The sequence below is a fragment of the Myotis yumanensis genome, unplaced genomic scaffold (assembly GCF_028538775.1).
Source record: "Myotis yumanensis isolate MYYU_CA2020_CCGP unplaced genomic scaffold, mMyoYum1.0.hap1 SCAF_1, whole genome shotgun sequence".
NCBI classification, from domain to species: domain Eukaryota; kingdom Metazoa; phylum Chordata; class Mammalia; order Chiroptera; family Vespertilionidae; genus Myotis; species Myotis yumanensis.
Window position 1 is genome coordinate 112,817,336 of NW_027223752.1, and position 23,399 is coordinate 112,840,734.

Below are 23,399 nucleotides of genomic sequence, written 5' to 3' on the forward strand. Positions count from 1 at the left end.
ACTTTAGACAATAAAAAAAATATTAATTCTTTTTATCCATAAGCACTGTATATGCTTTTATTTATTTGTGTCTTCAGTTTCTTTCTTCAATGTCTTATAATTTTTGAGTACAGATCTTTTACCTTCTTACTTGAATTTATTCCTGGGTATTTTTTTATACAATTGTAAATGGGATTGTTTACATAATTTCTTTTTCTGATAATTTGTTATTGGTTTATAAAATGCAACCAAATTTCTGAATATTTCTTTTTTTATCCTACTTTGATGAATTAGTTTATTAGTTCTAAGAGTTTTTGGTGTTGTCTTATAGGGGTCTCTATATATGATATGTCATCTGCAAATAATGACAGTGTTACTTCTTCCTTTCCAATTGGATGCATTTTATTTCTTTTCTTTTTGCCTGATTGCTGTGGCTAGGACTTTCAATACTGTGTTGAATAGAAGTGGTGAAAGTGGACACCCATATCTTATTACTGATCTTTAAGAAAAATGCATTTAGCCTTTCACTGTTAAATATGATATCACCTGTGTGTTTGTTATATATTACCTTTATTATGTTTAGGCATATTTCCTGTAGTCCCACTTTGCTGAGAATTTTATATCATAAATGGATGCTAGATTGTATCAAATACTCTTTAAGCATCTTTTGATATGATTATATTATTTTTATCTTTTTAAAACATGTTTTTCTTGATTCTTGGGGAGGGAGGGAGAGAGAGAGAAAGAGAGAGAGAGAGAGAGAGAGAGAGAGAGAGAGAGAGAGAGAGAGAATCAATGTGAAGTGAGAGTGAAACATCAGTTGTCTGCATCCTACACACTCCTTACTGGGGATTGAACCTACAGCCCAATCATGTGCCCTGACTGGGAATTGAACCAGCGACCTTTTGGTGCACATCAGCCAGGGCATATCCTTCATTTTGTTCAAGTGGTGTATCATGTTAATTGATTTGTGGATATTGAAGCAACCTTGCATCCCAGAAATAAATGCTACTTGATCATGGTGGATGATCTTTTTAAAATATTGCTGGGTCCGATTTGCTAATATTTTATTGAGGACTTGTGTGTCTGTGTTCATCAGGGATATTGCCTTATAATTTTCTTTTTTTGTAATGTCTTTGTTGGAATCAGGGTGATGCTGGCCCCTCATAAAATAAGCTTGGGAGTCTTCCTTCATCTTGAAATTTTTGGAATAATTTGAAGAGGATCAGTGTTAATTTCTCTTTGAATGTTTAGTAAAATACACCTGTGATGCCATCTGCTTGGGACTTTTTTGTTTGTTATGGGTTTTGGGGATTTTTAAAATATATTTTTTATTGATTTCAGAGAGGAAGGGAGAAGGAGAGACAGAAATATCAATGATGAGAGAAAATCATTGATCGGTTGCCTCTTGCATGCTCCCTACTGGGGATCGAGCCTGCAACCCAGGTATGTGCCCTGACCAGGAATCCAACCATTACCTCCTGGTTCATAGGTCAGCACTCAACCACTGAGCCACACCAGCTGGGATGTTGTGAGTTTTTTAATTTTCTTTTAACTTTTATTATTGAGAATACTAAAGGCCCGGTGCACTAAATTCAGCAGCAATTAAAGCGCGAGTGTCTGGCGTGGAAGGGTAGGTCCTAGCTGACCTCTGGGCCATAGCAGCACCTGGGACCCAGGGCCTCCACGTGCCCCCCACCGCCTGAGTCAGGGTGCCCGAGTCCCCACGCAGAGATGCAGTGAGCGCAGCCAGACTCTGCAGGCCTGGGCACAGCATGGGCCTCTGGGCTGCACAGTGGCGCCTCATGGAAGCCAGGCAGGCAGCGCGCTTTCTCCCACCAGCCTCTCAGACCAGCTCCTGCACGAACCCATGGGGAACCCGATCTGCCCCTGTGGGCCCAGCGGCTGTCGTCTGGCTCTCCCAGAAGAGGCAGCTCGGGTGTCGAGGAGGCCCCGGCACCCTCGACATGGGCACCCGGCACCTGAGTGCAGGGGCTTCTCCGGCATGCAAGCCCTTGTGTCCTGGAAGAGGGTAGCGGAGGAGTGAGAGCGAGCTCAGCGGACACCCTGCATTCTCACCACACCTCTGTCCCTGTCAACCCCTCTCCAGGTAGCCAGCGAGAGGTCACAGCCCCTCGCCCGGGCACCATGGGAGGTTGGTCGCCACCATCCACCCCCAGTTCCCCATCCCAGCCTGGGGCCAGGCCCCCATCGGGCGATCAGGGCCTGCCTGTTGCTGGTCTGCTGGGCAGTCAGTCGGGGCTGGGATCCCTGCCCAGCTACTTCAGTGCCTGGGAACAGGGCAGCAGCCCTGCTGCCTCCACTGGTCACCGTCTGTGGGGCAATCAGCGGGGCAATCGGGCCCCCTCTCACACCCGCCTTGCCCTGGCACGGCCTGCTCACCTGCTCCACCATCCCGCCACAGTCCCGCTCTCCTCAGGGCCCATGAGGCTAGCAGCACCTCCACTGCCGCCCTCTGCCAGCATCATGTAGCTGGCGCCCGCATGTTCTGTGCCGCCCCCTGGTGGTCAGCACACGTCATAGCAAACGGGTCGAACTCCTGGTGGAGGGGACAATTTACATATTAGGCTTTTATTGTATAGGAAGGATTACAGATGCCCTCCTTTTTCCCCCTGTTGCCCCCCTCCACCTGGTTCCTACCCCACCCCAGGCCTTCACCACCTTTTTGTCTGTGTCCATAGGTAAGATCTTTGGTTAATCTCTTCCTGCCCCCCGCTCCTCTCTTCCCTCTGAGATTCATCAGTCTATTCCACACTTCCATGCCTCTGATTCTGTTTTTTTGTTTGTTAGTTTGTTTGTTTTGTTTCATACATGAAAAGACATTTTTTTATTATTTTACTATATAACATAGTAGTGAATATACCTGATTGCATTTTCTGTCTTTTGGAGGATTCAGTTTCCTACGACGTGTATGATACTGTCCACAAGGATACCAATGGTGCTTAGTAGTAAAGAACATTTTGCTAAGTTGTTCTATCATGGATTCTTGCTCAAAGTGTTCATCTTTTTCTTCTAATCTGGTTTTTGGTGTTTGATCCTGTGTTTCTCCTTAATTATGCACAAGATCTGGCCGAGGGATAGGTTTAGTGTGTTCATATGGAATATCCACAGAAGGATGGTAGTAAACTATTGTTGTGCCATCAAATGTCAAAGCAAGTTCTACTTTGCAATTATAGTCATCTGGAAGAGAAGAGTATGTAGATTTATGACAAACACAATATAAAGGTCCATTTTGGATTGGAAATAAATATTTCAAGACAGTTCTGTTTGATATTGCCCATTTCACTGCTGATACGTCCATGGTGAATCAAGATGCTTATCAGATGGTATGGAAAAAGATTTGAAGAGAAAATGCTTTTAAAATTTGCTTCTAGGCATACCTGTTTTTAATCCCTTGACAGCTGCTCACTGCGAGCCCACCATCTTTCCTTCAGCTGGGTCCTAGGAGACATCACTCCTGCCTCTGATTCTGTTTTATTCACCAGTTTATTTTGTTCATTACATTTCTTGTTTATTTTTATATTTAGATTCAATTATTGGTAAATATATATGTGTTGCCATTTTATTGTTCATATTTTTTATCTCTCCATGTTCTGCTCCTTCTCCTTCTCCTCCCCTTCCCCCTCCTCCTCCCCTCCTCCCTCCTCCTCTATCTTCCTTCTTCCTCTTCCTCCTCCTTCCTCCTTTTTCCTCCTTCTTCTTCCTCCAGCTCCTCCTCCTCCTTCCTCCTCCTTCTCCTCCTACTCCTCCCCTTCTTAAAGAATACCCTTCAACATTTCATGTAATACTGGTTTGGTGGTGATGAACTCCTTTAGCTTTTTCTTATTTGTGAAGCTCTTTATCTGACCCTCAATTCTAAATGAGAGCTTTGCTGGGTAAAGTAATCTTGGTTTTAGGTCCTTACTAATCTTCCTGGTTGTTCACTTTGAATATTTCTTGCCACTCCCCGCTGGCCTGCAAAGTTTCTGCTGAGAAATCAGCCAACATTCATATGGGCACTCCCTTGTAGGTAACTAACTGCTTTTCTCTTGTTGCTTTTAAGATTCTCTCTTTATCTTTAACCCATGGTATTTTAATTATGATGTGTCTTGGTGTGGGCCTCTTTGGGTTCCTCTTGTTTGGGACTCTGCGCTTCCTGGACTTGTAAGTCTATTTCTTTCTCCAGGTAGGGGAAGTTTTCTGTCATTTCTTCAAATAGGTTTTCAATATCTTGCTGTCTCTCTCTTCTCCTCCTGGCACAGCCGTGATGCAAATGTTGGTACTCTTGAAGTTGTCCCAGAGGCCCCTTACAACTATCTTCATATTTTTTAATTCTTTGTTCTTTTTGCTCTTCTGGTTGGGTGTTTTTTGCTTCCTCATATTTCAAATCATTGCTTTGATTCTCAGTATCCTCTACTCTACTGTTGAATACTGTAAATTATTCTTTATTTCAGTTAGTGTATGCTTAATTTCTGACTGGTCCCTTTCATGTCTTTGACATTCTCACTAAGATCCTTGAAAGTCTCATGAAGATCCTTGGGTAACTTTATGACCGTGATTTTGAACTCTGTATCCAGTAGTTTGCTTGCTTCCATTTTTTTCATTTGTGACATGTTTCTTGGTTTCCACATTTTGGCTGCTTCCCTGTGTTTGTTTCTGTGTATTAGGTAGAGCTGCTATGTCTCCTGGGATTGGTAGAGTGGCCTTGTGTAGGTGGGCTCCTGTGTGGGCTATGTGCAAAATCTTGTTCTTGAGCCTTGATCACTATTGGCATCACTGGGAGGAGTTGGCCTCCAGGCCAATTGACTGTGAGGACCAGCTGCAACTATAGTGGGAGAGCTGCTCTGCAGGAAACACCCCTGTGGAGCAGGACTTGCTTCAGTGAGGATCTGGTGGTCACTGAGTTTGCCTCTGGAGTGTGTCACTTGTGGATGTGTAGAATTGTAATCTGTTATGGTCTGAAGCTGTCCACTGGGTGCACTGGCTCTAGGACCTTCAGGGAGGAGCAAATTTAGCCACTGCCTGGGGCCACACAGCAGGAGCTACAGAAGAATCTGCATACAGCTGCTATTTGCTATTGGTAGTGGGCTTAGAGATTCTCAGGTGAGGCCCAGCTGTGAAGTAAAGAAATGTGCTGGATCTTGGGCCTTTTAATTATAGGTGTGGGGCACACTGTCAACAGCTACTGCTTGTTTGAGAGATTTTAGCAAAGTCTGAAGCCTGAGCCAGGACAGGACATTCATATGGAAAAGCTGCTGCAAACAGGTTGGGTGAGGCTGCAAATTGGATGGGGCCGTGTCTCAAGGAATCACCAGGCTGGAGCAAACAGTGTGCTCCAGGCTGATATGGCTGCCTGCTCTGCGACAGGGGAGGTCCCTGCACAGGAATCCCTGTCTGGGAAAAAGCCATTCCCCAAGTCCTGCCTGGATGCCAGACAATCCATTTCCTCCCTCTATGTATCTGGGTCCCCCAAAGCTGCCCGGTGCTAGCAGTCTGAGTAAGTTCGTTTGCCAGCCCTTTAAATGGAACACCTGAGTCTTCAGTAGCCTCTGTGTCACTCAGCTACAATCCCCACTGGTTTTTACAGCCTGTAGTTGTGGAGACTTCTCTTCCCAGCTCTTGGAGCCTGGGCTGGGGGTCTGGTATGTGGCTGGGATCCCTTGCTCCTCCTGAGTGGCCTCCGCAGAGAAAATCTCCCTCCCAATTAAGAAAACACCACACGTGTTGGACCAGCCCGTTCTGTGCCTTTACTCCTCCTACCAGCCTCTGTGTGCTTTCTTCTTTAATTCTCTAGTTGTAGGACTTCCAGGCAGCCAGCTTTCAGGCAGTTCTGGGTGATGGTTGTCTGTATTTTAGTTATAATTTTATTGTGGTTGTGGGAGGCAGTAAGTACAGGAGTTTACCTACACATCCATCTTAGTTCTCTTGTGAGTTTTTGATTATTGATTCTATTTTGTTAGTAATTATCAGTCTGTTCAAATTTTCTGTTTTTTCTTGATTCAGTCTTGGAAGATTATGTGTTTCTGGGTATTTATCCACTTCTTCCTGGTTGTCCAATTGGTTAGCATATAATTGTTCATATTTACTTTTAATCCTTTGTTTCTGTAGTGTCAGTTGTCATTTTTCCTCTTTCATTTATTATTTTATTATTTAGCCCTGTCTCTTTTTCTCTTTATGACTTAATTATAGGTTTATTAATTTTGTTTATCTTTTCTAAGAACCAGGTTGTTATGCCCAGATTTCAAGATTCCCAAGAAGCCACCAGGGAGCCAGCCAGTCCGATGCAAAAGCAAAGAGTCTTTTATTTTAAGCCCGGGCTTAGCTCCTCTACCTTCCTTACTGACGCAGCAGCAGGTGGCAAAGAGAAAGCAGTCTGCTCGAACCAGGGGTTTCATAGAGGGTTGGAGTAGGGGCGGGAGAGGGGGCTGTGCCCCCCGCGGATTGGCCAGGTGCGAGCTGGTGACCCATTACACAGGATGTGGTCATAGCGATGGCGTGCACTTCCCTTGATTACCATTGGTTAGTCCAGAGAAATGGTGGGTGTGGCTAGCAGAGGCTCCTTCCGAGGGGGAAGGAGCCTTCGCTGAGCACATGGTTCCATACAAAATGGAGGTCCCTTAATGGATGGGAAGCCAGCCACTCGGCTCCCATGCAAGGCCTGCCGCCGTGGGCGTCACCGGGAGGCGGGCCGCCCACCACCCTGCCTGGCCCTTGGGTCGCCCGCTGCTCAGCCCGAAAGTGACTCGGAGGCCGAGGAGGGCGGCCCGGGTCCTTCTGGGCGTCCGCGGGCCTGCGCCTATCTGGTCAGGCGCTGCCTCGGCCATGGCTGCCCGTCATCCTCCCTGCCGGATGCCTGCGGGGCCACGTGCCCCGCCGGCCCTTTCACAGGTCTTGGTTTTATTGATCTTTTGTATTGCTTTTGTAGACTTTATTTCAGCCGTGGGCAAACTACGGCCCGTGGGCCGGATCCAGCCCATTTGAAATGAATAAAACTAAAAAAAAAAAAAAAAAAAAAAAAAAGACTGTACCCTTTTATGTAATGATGTTTACTTTGAATTTATATTAATTCATACAAACACTCCATCCATGCTTTTGTTCCGGCCCTCCAGTCCAGTTTAAGAACCCATTGTGGCCCTCGAGTCAAAAAGTTTGCCCACCCCTGCTCTATTTCATTTATTTCCACTCTGATCTTTATTAGTTCCTTTTTTCTACTCACTATGGGCTGTTTGTTGTTCCCTTTCTAGTTCCTGTAGGTATAAGATTAAATTATTTGATATTTCCTTTTCTTTCTTTTTTTGAGATAGTCCTATATTGATATAAATTTCCTTTCTTAGAGCTTCTTTGGTTGTGTCCCATATTTTGGGTGGTGGTGTTTTTATTTTCATTTGTCTCAAGGAATCTTTTTATTTCTTCCTTAATCTCATTGTTAACTTATTTACTGTTTAATACTATGTTATTTAGCCTCTATGTCTTTGTATGTTTATTAGTTATCTTTTGAAATTGATTTCTAGTTTCATACCATTGGAATAAGAAAAGATGCTTGAGCCCTAGCCAGTTGGCTCAGTGGATGAACATCAGTCTTTGGACTGAAGGGTCCCGGGTTCAATTCCAGTCAAGGGCACATGCCCAGGTTGCCAGCTTGATCCTCAGTAGGGGGTGTGCAGGAGGTAGCCGATCAATGATTCTCTCTCATCATTGATGTTTCTGTCTCTCTCTCCCTCTCCCTTCCTCTCTGAAATCAAGAAAAATATATTTATTTTTTAAAAAAGAGAAGATGCTTGATAAGATTTCAATCTTACATATTCATTGAGACTTGTTTTGTGGTTTAACATGTGGTCTATCATAGAAATGTTCCATGTTCACTTGAAAAGAATGTATATTCTGTTGCTTTGGGTTGAAAAGTTCTAGGAATATAAATTAAATATCTGGTCTATCATTTAAGGCAACTGTTTCCTTGTTGATTTCCTGCCTGGATGAGCTATCCATTGATGTCAATGGGTTGTTAAATTCTCCCACTATGATTGTATTACTGTTGATCTCTCTTTTTCTGTCCAATAATACTTGCTTTATAAATTTAGGTGCTCCTACATTAGGTGCTTAAGTGTTTACAAGGGTTATATCCTCTTTTTGGATTGATCCCTTTATCTATATTTACTGTCCTTCTTTATCTGTTATTGTAGCCTTTGTTTTTAAGTCTGTTTTTTCTGATACAAGTATTGTTAATCCAGCTTTTTATTTTTCATTTTCATTTGCATGAAATATCTTTTTCCCTCCCTTTAGTTTCAATCTGTGTGTGTCTTTCTATCTAAAGTGGGTCTCTTATAGGCAGCATATGTATGGGTCTTGTTTTCTTATCTATTCAGCCATTCTGTGTCTTTTCATTGAAGCATTTAATCTGTTTACTTTAAAATAATAGGTATGTAGTTATTGCCATTTTGTTAATCATATTTCTATCATCATCTTTTTCTCCTCTTTCACTTCTTATCTTATCCCCCCTCTACTCCCTCCTCCTTCTTTTAACATTTCTTGTGATACTAGTTTGATGATGGTGAACTCCTTTTTCATTTTCTTGTCTGAGTTCTCTATCTCTCCTTCTATTCTAAATCATAGCCTTGCTAGTAGAGTAATTTTGCTTGTTGGTTGTTGCTTTTCATTACTTTGAATATTTCCTGCCTATTTCTTCTGGCCCCCAAATTTTCTGCTGAGAAATCAGCTGACAGTTATATGGGTGCTCCCTTGTACCTAACTAACTTACTTTTCTCTTGCTGCTTTTCAGATTTTCTTTTTGTCTTTAACCTTTGGCAATTTAATTATGAAGTGTTTTGCTGTGGGCCTCTTTGGGTTCATCTTGTTTAGGACTCTGCACTTCCTGGACTTGTATGTCTATTTATTTATTTTTTATTTTTTATTTTTTTGCCTTTTTAGGGAAATTTTCTGTCATTGTCTCTTCAAATAGGTTATCAATTCCTTGCTCTCCTCTTCTCCTGGTACTCCTGTGCTGTGAGTGTTGATGTCCCAGAGTTCCCTAAACTATCCTTATTTAATTTCATTCTTTTTTTTCTGTTTTGATTGTTTTTTTACCACTTCGTCTTCCAAATTGCTGATTTGAACCACTGCTTCATCTAATCTGCCAATTTTTCTGTCTAATGTATTCTTCATTTCTGACTGGATCTTTTTTATGGTTTTTATCTCTTTGTATAAGTTCTTACTGAGTTCATCTATTCTTTTTTTTAATTAAATCTTTATTGTTCAGATTATTACAGTTGTTCCTCTTTCCCCCCCCCATAGCTCCCCTCCACCCGGTTCCCAACCCATCCTCTGCCCTTACCGCCCGCCCCCCCCCACTGTCCTCATCCATAGGTGTACGATTTTTTTACAGTCTCTTCCCACACCCCCCACACCCCTTTCCCCCCGAGAATTGTTCTGATTTCATTGATCATCATTTTATAACCAGTGTTTTGACCTCTGTATCTAGTAGATTGCTTTCCTCCATTTGTTTAGTTTTTTTTCTGGGGATTTCTCCTGTTCTTTCATTTGGGGCATGTTTCTTTATCTCCTCATTTTGGTTGCCTCCATGTGTTTGCTTCTACACAATAGGTAGATATGCTGTGTCTTCCCATCTTTGCAGGGTGGCCTTATTTAGTAGGTGTCCTGTAGGACCCAGTGATGCAATTTCCCTGTTCACCTGAGTTGGGTGCTCCAGCAGTGTTCCTTGAGTGGGTTGTGTACTCTGCTGTTGTATTTGAGCACATCAGTGGTTTGGATTGGCCCTTAGCCTGACTGGCTATGAGGATTGGCCCTGACTATGACAGACACGCTATTATGCAGGGTTGACTTCTTAAATTGAGATTCACTGTAGCAGGGCTCTGGTGCCTGCTGACTCCACCCTTTTGTTGTATCATTTTCGGAGTGAATTGAGGTGGTGCTCTAGTGTGGTCTGAAGCCAGCCACTGGGTGTGTTGGTCCTGGGCCTCTTAGGAGGAGCTCAAGTGCAGTCCTAGGTAAGCTGCTCCCTGTGCCTGACCTAGACCTACCTAGCAAGAGCTACAGAGTTATCTGAGGTTGATAGCTGTCTATACTGGACTCCCAGGAGGTACCTGGGAGAAGCCACACTACGAAATGAGGCTGACTGCCACTAGTGCCAGTCTGGGAGACACTTAGTATGGGTATAGGGCAGTGATGGTGAACCTATGACACACGTGTCAGAGGTGACACACGAACTCATTTTTTTGGTTGATTTTTCTTTGTTAAATGGCATTTAAATATATAAAATATCAAAAATATAAATCTTTGTTTTACTATGGTTGCAAATATCAAAAAATTTCTATATGTGACACGGCACCAGAGTTAAGTTAGTGTATTTCAAAATGCTGACACACCGAGCTCAAAAGGTTCGCCATCACTGGTATAGGGTATGCCAAGGCCAGCTGCTGCTTTTGGGGGGGTTGGACCTTTCAGAGAGTTTTAGGGAAATCCACAGCACTGGCCAAGACCAGCCACATGTGAGGAAAATCCTCTGTAAGGGGTTCAGGCATGTGTGTGAGTTGGGTTGTGCAGGTTCTCAGGGAATCCCTAGGGTAGGGTGAGTTGGATGGAGACTCATATTTGGTGCTTGCCTGTATCTGCATACTAGATGGAGAAGGGCTCAGCAGAGGAACAAAATGGGGCCCATCTGCTGTCTCTGTGAGGGGCAGAGGGGCACTCAGCAAAGGAACAATGGCCTCTGACAGCACATCTGCCTGGGAGAAAGCTGCCCATGCAGCCCTTGCCGTTGAGGTAGGCAATTCAATTCCTCCCTGTATGTCCCTGGCAATTTCGAGCTGCTGCCCCAGTACTGGAATTCAGCAAGTGAGTCTGTGTAAGTCTGTGTGCGGGCTCTTTAAGCAGAACCCTGGGGACTCCAGCGACCTCCAACTCATTCAGCCACAATCTGTGTTGGTCTTCACAGCTAGAAGTTATGGAACTTCTCTCCCCAGCACTGGAGACCTGGGCTGGGTTACCAGGTGTGGGGCTAGGTCCCCTTGATCCATGTCCGGACCTCCAAAGTTGAGATATCTCTCCCAGTTCTTAACCACCACACATGCATGTGGGATCTGCCTGTTCTGTGTCTTTGTCCCTACTACCAGGCTTAACGTGGCTTCTTCTTTATATCCTTAGTTATAGGACTTCTGTTCAGCTAGTCTTCAAGGGGTTCTCAAGAGTGGTGGTTCTATAATTATGTTGTAATTTAATGTCGTCATGGGAAGAGGCAAGCTCAATGTTTATGTATTCAGCCATCTTGACCAGAACTGTTTTGTTTCTCTTGCTTCACAGAAAGAAACAGAAGTAAAGGAACGATCTGTTTTTGACATCCCTATATTTACAGAGGAATTCCTGAACCACAGCAAAGGTGATTACCAAAGTATCATTCTGTGTTACTCATGTCTTTGACAGGGAATTTTGTTCTCAGGAATACATTGATCAAAAGCAATGATAGTGATATTCCAAATCCTAGGACTGGTCTGGAAGAAGAAAATTGTTTGTATTTTACTCTCTAGTAAAGGTAACTACTCAAAGACCAGTGAAGGAAAACTAGCCCAGTGTTGTCAAAACTGCTTTAGTCTCTGGATCAAAGCAAATAAATGTACATCACTAATTCAGTTGCTTTTGAACTATTAACCTGGAACCATTTATACAAATAAAAGCCTATGTCGGTGTCCCAAATGTAATATAAGAGCAAAATTTGACCTCATTGTAGTAAAGATGGGAACCCAAAGCCGTGGTTACCCATTGTCCCAATGTTCCCCTGTGAAACCCCTCAGGCTTTTCATTTCATAGTTTAAAACAAACAGACAAACAAAAATACTTGGAATTGCAACTGTTCCTTGTAAATTTAAGTATAGAATATGACCAGTTTTAAGAATTAAATTAGCTCTGGGGAGCCAGGCGTTTCATTCCAAATTGCTATTTGGAGGGCTACAATGAGAATAGAGTGATGAGGTGGGCTAAATTAGAGAAACCTAAGCAGAACGTCCTTGGAAAAATTACTTGGACTCCTCAGAGATTCCTAGTGCTCCATGTGTTCTGTGTGTATCTGGGGGGATGTCCTCAGCTCGGGAGGCAGAGCTTCGCCAGCTTCGCAAATCAAACATGGAGTTTGAAGAGAGGAATGCAGCCCTGCAGAAGCACGTGGAGAGCATGCGCACAGCAGTGGAGAAGCTGGAAGTGGATGTGATCCAGGAGCGAAGCCGCAACACTGTCTTACAACAGCACCTGGAGACCCTGCGGCAGGTGTTGACCAGCAGCTTTGCCAGCATGCCCTTACCTGGTAATGCCATCCTTACCTGAGCACTTCAGAAAGTGGGAGGTGCTGTTTATATTGATACTAGAGTGTGTGTCCCTCAGCCCAGCCTGCAACTGCTCCAATCAGGGACCCCTCGAGGGATGTCCGACTGCTCGTTTAAGCCCGATCCTGGTGGGATCGGGCCTAAACAGGAAGTCGGACATCCCTCTCACAATCCAGGACTGCTGGCTCTCAACTACTTACCTGCCTGCCAGCCTGATCACCCCCTAATCCACTCTACTGCCAGCCCGATTGACGCCTAACTGCTCCCCTGCCAGCCTGATTGCCCCTAACTGCCCTCCCCTGCAGGCCTGGTTGCCCCCAACTGCCTTCCCCTGAAGGCATGGTCCCCCCCAACTGCCCTCCCTTGCAGGCCTTGTCCCTCCCAACTGCCCTCCCCTGCAGGCTTGGTTTCCCCTAACTGCCCTCCCCTGCTGGCCTGGTCACCTCTAACTGTCCTCCCCTGCTGGCCCTGTCACTCCTAATTGCCCTCCCCTGCCAGCCTGGTCCCCCCTAAGTGCCCTCCCCTACCAGTCCAGTCACCCCCAACTGCCCTCCCCTGCTGGCCTGGTCCCCCTCAACTGCCCTCCCCTGCAGGCCTTGTCCCTCCCAACTGCCCTCCCCTGCAGGCCTGGTCGCTCCCAACTGCCCTCTCCTGCAGGCCTGATCACCCCCAACTACCCTCCCTTGCAGGCCTGGTTTCTCCCAATTCCCTCCCCTGCTGGCCATCTTGTGGCGTCCATCTTGTGTCCACATGGGGTGGCCATCTTGTGTGTTTGAGTGATGGTCAATTTGCATATTACCTCTTTATTAAATAGGTTTGGCATGGTGAGGCTGAAGTCTCCCCCCAAAGGTAAAAATCCATAAAATAAGGGTGTTTTCACCCTCAGGGTTTTTTGTGCATCATGCAATAAAATCTCAGTATTGGCTACAAATTACTCAAAATCTCAGGTTCTCTGGTCATTTAAATTTTTTCAAGCTATATTTTAATATGACTTACTTTCTATTAGGTTTAATTTGATATTTAGAACAATGGAAACTGAGTAATAAATACTGATTTAAAGCACATAAGAAAAAGTGTACTTGCTTGCTTTGTAATTTTGTTTTAATGGAAAGGAAGAAGAAAACAAACACTAGTATTTCTTATATATTTTTTCATGTTGAGGTAAGTCACAGAAGAAAACTGGGCGAGTCTCTAACCTTTTGTTAATGCAGCTAATCATACACAAAATAGAGCAATTATATACCCATCTGTTTATTTAGAATATGTAGATTTCATTTCTTTGAGGTCTAAAAAAATCTCTCCTCTGAAATTAAAATTTTGTCTGTGGAGGGACCATTTAGAGCAGTGGTTCTCAACCTGGGGATCGAACGACCCTTTCACAGGGGTCGCCTAAGACCATCGGAAAACACATATATAATTACATATTGTTTTTGTGATTAATCACTATGCTTTAATTATGTTCAGTTTGTAACAATGAAAATACATCCTGCATATCAGATATTTACATTACAATTCATAACAGTAGCAAAATTATAGTTATGAAGTAGCAAAGAAAATAATTTTATGTTTGGGGGTCACCGCAACATGAGTAAACTGTATTAAAGGGTCGCGGCATTAGGAAGGTTGAGAACCACTGATTTAGAGGCATAATTTCTTCTGCTGTGGATTCAATTGTGTTATGGTCGAACCAAATAGGGAGGATTTTCTGACTTTTTTTTCTTATCTTATGTCAGGAAGTGGAGAGACACCTACCCTGGACACCATTGACTCATATATGAACAGACTGCACAGTATTATTTTAGCTAATCCCCAAGACAATGAAAACTTCATAGCTACTGTTCGAGAAGTTGTAAACAGACTTGATCGTTAAGGAATGGTGAGTGCTCACTGATATACTTATATGCCAGCACAACTTCAAAAATAAAATGGCCTTCGACTTTATCAATACTACTAAAACTTTAGAATTATACTGAATAAATGAGTTGGAGACTTGATTCAAGATTCCTGTTGCATACTGGCTAACTGTAGTAAATAATGTTGGAAAACAGAATCAAAACAGTTTTACTCATGTATGCTTCAGCATAGTTTAATGGAAAGAGCATGATTTTTCTGGTTGGACCTTCATTATAGCTTTGTCACTCATTCTCTGTATTCTCGAGTGCTAACTTCCCAAAGAGTTTTGAAAAATGAGTGAGAAACTTTGAGGAAATCACCCCCAAAACAGCACTTAAATACGAGAACAAAATAAATATCACTTAATTTTTAAGCTTCCTTTCCCCTGGGAAATATTAATGGTAATTTACATTTAGTAGTCAACAAGACATTGTATGTATGTAAACCTACATATATAAGAAGCTTTTTATTCACTATTGAATATTAGAGTGACAGTTGTATATTAAGTGTTAATGTGGACTAACCTTACAGTTAGTGCCTTGATTAAATTAATTAAAATATAAATTTTCAATAAGCAAAAATGAGAGGAGAGAGAAAATTAGCTTTTTAAAAATATATTTAACAGCTCTGGCCAGGTGGCTCAATTGGTTTGAACGTCATCCCATACACCAAAAAGTTGCAGGTTTGATTCCCAGTCAGGGTAAATACCTAGATTGTGAGGTTCAATCCCCTATGCATATGGGAGGCAGCCAATCTATGTGTGTCTCTCACATCAATGTTTCTCCTTCTCTCTCCCTTCCTCTCTCTCTAAAAAATCAATAAACATATCCTTGGGTGAGGATGAAATATATGTATATTCAACAAATTACTAATGGTATGTGTTATGTCCTTTCAGAGAAGACAAAAAGTACATTTCCAGAAGGGATCTGCCCATGTAAACAATTTGGTACCAATGGTCAGTCATCGGGTATCATTTTTTAAATGGAATGTGTATTTATACACTCAAATTCCTAGAGATAGAGTACCCTTTAGTATGCCATCCCACAAAATTGACAGCCTTTTGTCAATTAAATTGTTCCGTGCCTACAGACATACAAGCTGTGTGGAAATCCTAGTATGTGGATACTAAAACAAGAGTGAGTAGCAGGATATGCTCCTTAGAATGGCCAAACCTGAGTTTGAATCTTTTATTTATTTGTCCTGCAGGTATGTGAGCACACTCATATACATATTCATATTCATTTTCAATATTTATTTATTTATACGAATAAATAAAATCAATGATTCTTTTTTTAAAAAATTTCATTGATTGATTAGAGAGAGAAATTTGCTGTTCCACTTATTTATGCATTCATTGGTTGATTCTTGTATGTACCCTGACTGGGGATGGAACCCACAATCTTGGTGTATTGGGACAGTGCTCAAACTAGCACCAGGCTAGGGCTCCCATGATTCTTTATCTAATTAGGCAATATCTGCTAGCAGAGACAGAAGCAGTAGTCTTTATCCTTCTTGGCCATGGCCTTGGATGATAACCATACAAGGCACTTCATTATACTTTAGCCTCAGCCATGCTCTGATAGAGAAAGAACTACTGTTTTTCTAGTAAGTGGTTAGATGGAAGGGACTATACTTATAAGATATGGCCGTACTGCCTGCAGAATAAAGCACTAGCATTACTGCTGTTTTTTGTGAAGGGAACAGCTTGTAAATCTAGGCCTGGGATTTTTGAGGAGCTCATCATCTTTCTCATTTTCACATATTGTTTTCTTGTGGGCTTGAAAAGAAAGCTGGGAGAAACAGTGTAGGAGATTGTGAAAGAACACAATAACAGATAACATGGTGTCGCCTCACATAGGTATAGGGCAGTTATTTTTGAGCCAAAAGTGGTTTTCTGTTTTGAGCATTTTGCTAATAATAAGATGGTCCTAATACTTTACCAGTCTTAGGGATATAAACTATAGTATCTTTTCTGAAGTGTCTTTTTTTTTTAATGTCTTTACCAATTTTTTGTTTGTTTGTTTTTGAGAGAGGAGAGAGAGAGAGAGAGAAAGAAACATCGATCCGCTGCCTCCCACACGTACCCCAACTGAGACCAGTAACCTTTTGGTGCACGGGACAATGCTCAACCACTGAGCCACACTGGCCAGGGCCAAAGTGTCTTTGAAAACCTAGAATGTTATTATTCTTTATTTTAAACTACAAATATTTTGCCTTGAAAAAATAATACCTGAAAATGAATTATTTTATTACTTACAGATTCTTACAATCTAGCCATGCAATCATAACTAAAACTGGATACCCCAGACCCTCAAACCTGTCAAACAAAACGTTATAAATACTATAATTAATACTAGCTTGGCTTCATTATACAAATATGTACAGACACCTAGGCCTGATGTCCTCAGCATCTGTGGTGCCACTGTCAGGAGCCAGTGAGTGAAGGGAAGCTAATGGTGTCCATATTAGAGGAGCAAATTATCACTAGAAGGGACCTTTAGAAATTCTAATATTTTTACATATAAAGAAACTGAGTTCCAAAGAGGCGAAATGTCTTACCTGGAAATAGCTATGTAAACGACTGCAGAATCCAGGTATAGAACATATATCAAAACTCTGGATTAGTGGAGTTTCTAAAACGTTATTAAGGAGGTGGGAGGTGTGTAAGGGGAAAGCACTAAAAATTTTTAGAATGAAAGCATTAAGATAAATAAGAGGTAAATAGAAAAAAATTACAATATAGTAATTATAATGTTATAAAATTTTGGTCAACCAAGTAAAAAGTTATCTTTATAGATTTGCAATGGAAGAATTATCCCAGTTGGCATCTTTCTTTGTGACTAACCTGTACCTAGAAAAAAAATGGCTCTGGGAGGCCTCGGAGGTGATTTCATGTTGACAAGTGACCACTTTATATACAAACTATCAAAATCAATATGTTGCTTGATTTCAATCTAACTGAATGATAAATATCTGGCTGTTTGAGGGTTGGAAAAAAAAAACTTAAGTGATTGCATTTTTATCAGTTTAACAAGATTTACTGATCATATGCACATAATATATGCACATGCAGAGATTCTTAGACTTATACTTGAAGAAAAATGATTTTAATTGACCATTTACTCTTTGGACTAAAGTAGAGTACTAATTTTCTTTCATCAGATTTGTCCCTGATAGTTGCTTATCTGTGTTCAGCTAAACAATTTTCCTACATCCCCATTTCTCTCTCTCTCTCTTCCTCTCTCTCTCTCCCTCCCTTTTCTCCCCCTCCCCGACACCTACAGGTATTAGAGCTCCAAGATGTGAGGAAGGAGAAGCCATCTCTGAAAATTTGAACTGAGTAGAAGCAGAGGAGTACAGATGACTCTGCTTATGAAGGAACTATCAGCTGTGAGTTAAATGCCTTCACCCAGGAAGCCATATGAGGGAGCGGCAAAAAGAACATGTTTATGAGCTTCCTATGGAATCCTCTTTGCGAAGCTTTGAAGGTGTGCAGCTACTCTCCCAAGTCTTCAGTTTTCTATCATCTGCTTTTCTGTTAAATTGGATCTGCATATAATCTATTGTCATCTTCTGCAGCATAAAGGAAGCCTTCTCATTGTTCTACTTCAGATTTGGACCCTTTTATCAGTGGCACTCTGGTTTTCTTATCTACCTGTCACTTTTTTAATGCCTTTGGTTGTTATCTTTTTATTCCCTTAACCCCCACCAAGTTACACTTCTCCATTTTCTGACCTCTGGGCTTTGTTGCTCAGCAGGGTTCTGAAGGAGAGTTTCTCTTATTGGACAGGCCCAATCTTCTCCTATCTTTAGCCTACTTGACTCCAAAGAAAGGAGCTTCTTTTTAACTAGGTTCTGTGGCAGAGACTGTTTCCTGTCCCACACAGTGTGCAGTGGGTGCCAGCCCTCGTGGAGGCTTTGTGATTGCTACCCTGAGAAAAAGCTTTCCTTCCTCCTCAGTACTGCCTGCTGTTTTCTGAGCTTAACTCCTACACATACCCTGCATTCCAGCCCAGATTCTTCTGTTCCCATCTGTTGACAATGTCTTCTGGAGCATTTTTTGCTGTGGAAAAAATCATTGGTAATTAGGAGAGAACAGAAAAAGTAGTCTCTCATTTGGCATTGGGGGGAAAAAAAGGTTTATCATAAGTAAAACTGACTCTACTTTAGGTACACTGATTCGTGGATGTGGATAGGCAGAGATGTCATCACAATTGTCTCTTGAGCAGACAAGAAAGGACAAAGAGGAATTCCCATGTCCTTTGTCTTCCTTCTATAACCATACTGTAGAATCTATTGCAAAAGGACAGGCTTTCCTTCCTTTTCCCCCTTTAGTAAGTACATTTTTTTAAAAAACACCAAAGAAAAGAGGGGTTCCTGATTCACACCTAAAGGTTTGGTTTTGTCTTGATGCTCTACAGCACAAGACTGTCTGTTGCAGCTCTGGTCTTTGGAACCAAAGCCAGGCATGCTCAGCCCATTGTCCAAGCACCACACTACTAAAGCAGGTGGACATGTGGCCTCCTCACAACATTCTCACAAATCAGGGTGCAAGTCGGAAACCCCCTGGTGACATTGCTGTACCATCCTGTCTTTTTACCTGATTTCTTCAATAGCCCAAAGAGGTGGGGAGATAGCCTTTTTAATTTAATTTTTAAATGTATTTTTATTATTGATATCAGAGAGGGAGAGAGAGATAGAAACATCAATGATGAGACAGAATCACTGATCAGCTGACTCCTGCATGCTCCACACTGGGGATTGAGCCTGAAACCCAGGCAAGTGTCCCTACTGGGAATCGAACCATGATCTCCTGGTTCATAGGTTGACACACAGCCACACCAGCCAGGCAGGACAGCCTTTTTTAATGTCTCATATGAGCACACATCAAATTTCCATGCACTGAAGCCCACATATCACCACTTGGCAATATTTTAGAATAAGAGCCCATCATTATCTATGGCTTATTGCTATAATCCTAGCCTACTAATCTGCTTTTTTCTGTATTTTTCTATTCTGTTCTCACCTGTCACTGCTGATGCTGTCACTTCTCTCAGATTCCTTGCCTGCTAAATCCAACCTAGAACACACTGTCTATAGCAGAAGGACATCCAAGCCAGTTCTGGGAATTTGTGACTGCCCTCTGCCCGATACCTTCTGATTTTTCTTCCTCCTGATATTTCTCTTGTTTCTTCCTCCTGTTAGTTTTGTGCTGCTATGTTAGAGTGCTCTTAACCAGGAAAGGCTATAACTTAGTCCAAAGATCATCATTCTCCTGACTCTAGATATAGAACACCTGACATTGACTTAAAACATCTGCATATTCAGGAATGCATGAGATCTTGAAAAAGATCTGAAATCATTTTCACAAAATAAGCAGCCTGCTTTTGAAATGCTGGCTCTCCCAGCACCTATATCCCTGACTCACTGGTGACTGGGATTCAACTGCCACAATACCATCAGGTCCCATAAAGCACATCTGTGTTGCCTCCTCTCTCCTCTGTGGCCAACCAGGAGGTAGCAAATGAGGTTTCAGACTAACATGATACCTAATTCATGCTTTCCGATAACCTTATCGATATTACTGCATTTATGGTCTTCTCAAAAAATCAGTTGTTCCCTATTCAATGTTACAGATTTTTTTTTTTTATTAAAACACAAGGGACAGCTAAGGAAAGTGAGACAAAGTGTTTTATTTCTAACAAAATTAAATTTTAGAAAAAATATGTGTACATATATTTGGAACTGTTGAATTGCCAAGTTTTCTGTACAAATGTTTTTGTAATTAAACTTTTGTATTTTTTTTTGTTTTTTAAGAAGTCAATATGCTTGCTTGACATCTGCCTTATTAAAACTTTTATTTTGAGTCCATCCTATTCAATTTTATCTGCATTGTAATGAAAAAACTCCTACCTCTGCCTTTTCATCTTAAAGATTGTCAACCCTACATTAATTATTAAGTCTGTTATGCTTTTAAAACAGTAACACATTCATTTTACTAATTTCTTATTCAAAATGTATCTCAGCCTGTTTGAGAATTCAGCTCTTTTAAAGTATTTTATAACAATACCATGAGCTGTAATTCATTTTAATACAGCAGTAGTATTCTGGAGGCAACTTAAAAGAAGTCTGATTTTTCTTTGTTGTTGTTTTTTGTTAATCTTTACCTGAGGATATTTTTCCATTGATTTAGAGAGAGTGGAAGGGAGGGAGGGGGAGAGAGAGGAAGAGAGAAAGACAGGAGAGAGAAAGAGAGTGAGAGAGAGAGAGCGGGTGAGAGAGATACATTGATTGGTTGGTTGCATACCACAAGCATCCCAACTGGCCCATGTATCAAACCCGCAACCCAGGTATGTGCCCTTGACTGGAATTTGAACCTGAGACCCTTCTGTCCACAAGCTGACACTCTTAACCACTGACCAACACCGGCCAGGTTAGTCTGGCAGTGTGGCTCAGTTGGTTGGAGCATTGTCATTGGAGTGTCATATCCCATACACTGAAAGGTGGAGGGTTTGATCCCCAGTCAGAGGGAGGCAGCCCTGAATGACCCAGGATTGAACCTGCCACCTGGGTATGTGCCCTGACTGGGAACTGAACCTGTGACCTTTCAGTGTATGGGACAACGCTCCAATCAACTGAGCCACAGGGCCAGGGTGCCACCATGCTTTTAAAATCCTAGGGTGAGGTAAGCTGGCTTCCTCAGCCTGATGCTGTCCAAGAAAACAGTTGTGTGGCATTGGGCAAGATTTGCTTTGTTCTAACACTAATTTCCTTTTTTTTTTTTTTTTTAGTTGGTTTTAGTGTTTTTGATTAATCCTCATTGGAGGATATTTTTTTCCATTGATTTTTAGAGAGAGTGGAAGGCAGGGAGAGAGGGAGAGAGGCATTGATTGATTGCCTCCTGCACGTGCTCCGACCCAGGCTGCGGATTGAACCTGCAATCCAGGAACATGCGCCCTTGACCAAGATTCTAACCCATGACCCTTCAGTGTGCAGGCCAACACTCTAATCATAGAGCCACACTGGCCAGGGCTAGTTTTCTCTTCTGACCTAACACAGGCCTCAGCAATTTTACACTGTTGTTAGAAAGATAGAATTGGCTTAACAGAATTGATCCTACTTGGGAGGATATGAAGACTTTGCTAAATGAATACCAAAAACTATTGAGGTAAATCAGGATTGGACTTGACAACAATTTAACAAACCCAAATCAGCAAAAGGTTAAACAAGAAATGTGTCTCTCTCTCAGAAAAGTATTCCAGAGGTTGGCAATCCAAGATCAGTATAGAGTTCCTCTGCCCCATAATATGGTTCCATTTTCAACGTCACCCCATGGTCCAAAATAGCCACTTGTCCATTAGTCATCATTTGAAATTCTTGGCAGCATAAAGAAGAGGGCAAGGACAAAATGGGAAAATCTAGCTGAGTCAGCATACTGTAAAGAGTCTTTCTGGAAATCACATTCACCCCTTCCAGAACTGTCACATGACTAACAGCTAACTATAATGGAGGTCAAGAAATGTCATCTTTCCTTGGATATTACTGCCCCCAATAATAAGCGGTTTTAGTTGATAAAGAAGGAGAAAATGACTATAGAGTAGGCAACTGACAGCTCAATTCATGATTCATATTTCTGACTCCATGTGCATGCACTAAGGCAAGGCATGTTGTATTAGTGAGCAGGATACATTATCTTGCCTTTGCCTCTTGGCCATCTGGGAATGATCATATACTTCTCTTTTTTTTTTTTCTTTATTGATTAAGGTATTACATATGTGTCCTTATCCCCCTATTCCCCACCTCCTCCAAAGCTGTTCATGCCATCATATACTTCTTTGGCACTTTTCCCAAAAAAACAGTTGAAAACTAGCTGCATTCTGAATCAGCATTTCCTGTCCCCACCTTAGCTTCTCTCCAACCCCTCATCAGCTGGTGACCAGTCTTTTTTATTAAAAGTCAGCATAAACAGGCCCTGACCGGTTTGGCTCAGTGGATAGAGCATCGGCCTGCAGACTCAAAGGTCCCAGGTTCGATTCTAGTAAGGGCATGTACTTTGGTTGTGGCCACATCCCCAGTAGGGGGTGTGCAGGAGGCAGCTGATCGATGTTTCTCTCTCTCTATCCCTTTCCCTTCCTCTCTGTAAAAAATCAATAATATATATTTTTTTAAAAAGTTAGCATAAACAGGTGGTAATATTTCCCCCATTTTCTAAATGTTCAGCATCTGCTAGATTAAGACAACACCAGGATAATCTTTCCCTGAGGGTGGAGAAAGTGAAGTGTTGCTTGGTAGAAAAGTGCAGAACAGCCTCGTGCCCTCTAAAAGGATTTCATGCAACTGACAGTTCTGAGTCAAGGGCTTTTTCTTTGTTTTATTTATTTGCCTTTTGACACATAGTCTGCACTCAGAAATATACCTTATCTACAGAAATAAACACTTGGCTCACATGTGAGCTCATAGAGGTCAGGATTGAGAGTAACAACTGAGCCATGGCCAGCTGGGCAAAAGTCAGAATTATTTATCACTAGCTCCTGTGTTCTCTGATTCCATTCACTATTTGGGACTACAAAAGTGTTTCTAAAACATGGTTTCTGCCGCTAGGGTGTTACAGTCTAGTGGGAAGGATAGAGATGTGCATAAATAGTTCCAGCATAGAGCACCCTGTATTAAGAGCTTTAATAGAGGAAAATGATTTTTGGAAAGTGAAAGAATTGCTTGAATCTCACTTGATAACAGATGAATTTTCCATAATTGCAAAAGAGTTTGCAATGGGGAATAGAGCAGAGTCTTGGGTGATCAGCATCTTAACTAATAAGGACTTTATCTGAAATTTAAATGAAATATAAAAGTCTAAACTGATAACCATTAGAGTTTTTCTAGTAAAAGTTGAGGTATCTGGAGATAAGAGTAGTTAGATTAATTGTAATTTAAATAAATGGTTTTTTAAAGTATGCTTTTGACTTAATAGATCATTAAATAAGTTGTTAAAAATGGTTTAATTAAATTGAAAAACTATCAAAATATGCTACATATAATAAGGGTAAGTATTAAATTGTAAAACTTTCATGTACATGTGCTGGATTACAATGTAAAATTTATTTCTTATCCTGGGGTCAAAATAAAGACAGTCAATGACTATTTAACTGCCTCTGAAATTGGATAGAACTGCTGGGTTCAAGTTTGGGCTCTGCAGTTTTCTAC

General features: G+C 41.8%; 1 protein-coding gene and 1 pseudogene across 2 annotated transcripts in view; one reads left to right on the forward strand and one right to left on the reverse strand.

Moving 5' to 3' along the window:
- The window catches only part of HMG20A (high mobility group 20A), a 140,929-nt gene extending 117,593 nt beyond the window's left edge, over positions 1–23,336 (forward strand). For both annotated transcript variants that reach the window (XM_070429847.1, XM_070429839.1), the window contains exons 7-10: positions 11,293–11,368; positions 12,071–12,286; positions 14,039–14,181; positions 17,483–23,336. In XM_070429847.1, the coding sequence (XP_070285948.1) occupies positions 11,293–11,368; positions 12,071–12,286; positions 14,039–14,175 (429 nt within the window). In that variant the 3' untranslated portion in view covers positions 14,176–14,181; positions 17,483–23,336. The remainder of the gene's footprint in view (positions 1–11,292; positions 11,369–12,070; positions 12,287–14,038; positions 14,182–17,482) is intronic.
- On the reverse strand, positions 2,465–3,301 carry LOC138995429 (large ribosomal subunit protein mL42 pseudogene; annotated as a pseudogene).
- Positions 23,337–23,399: the final 63 nt, after the last annotated feature.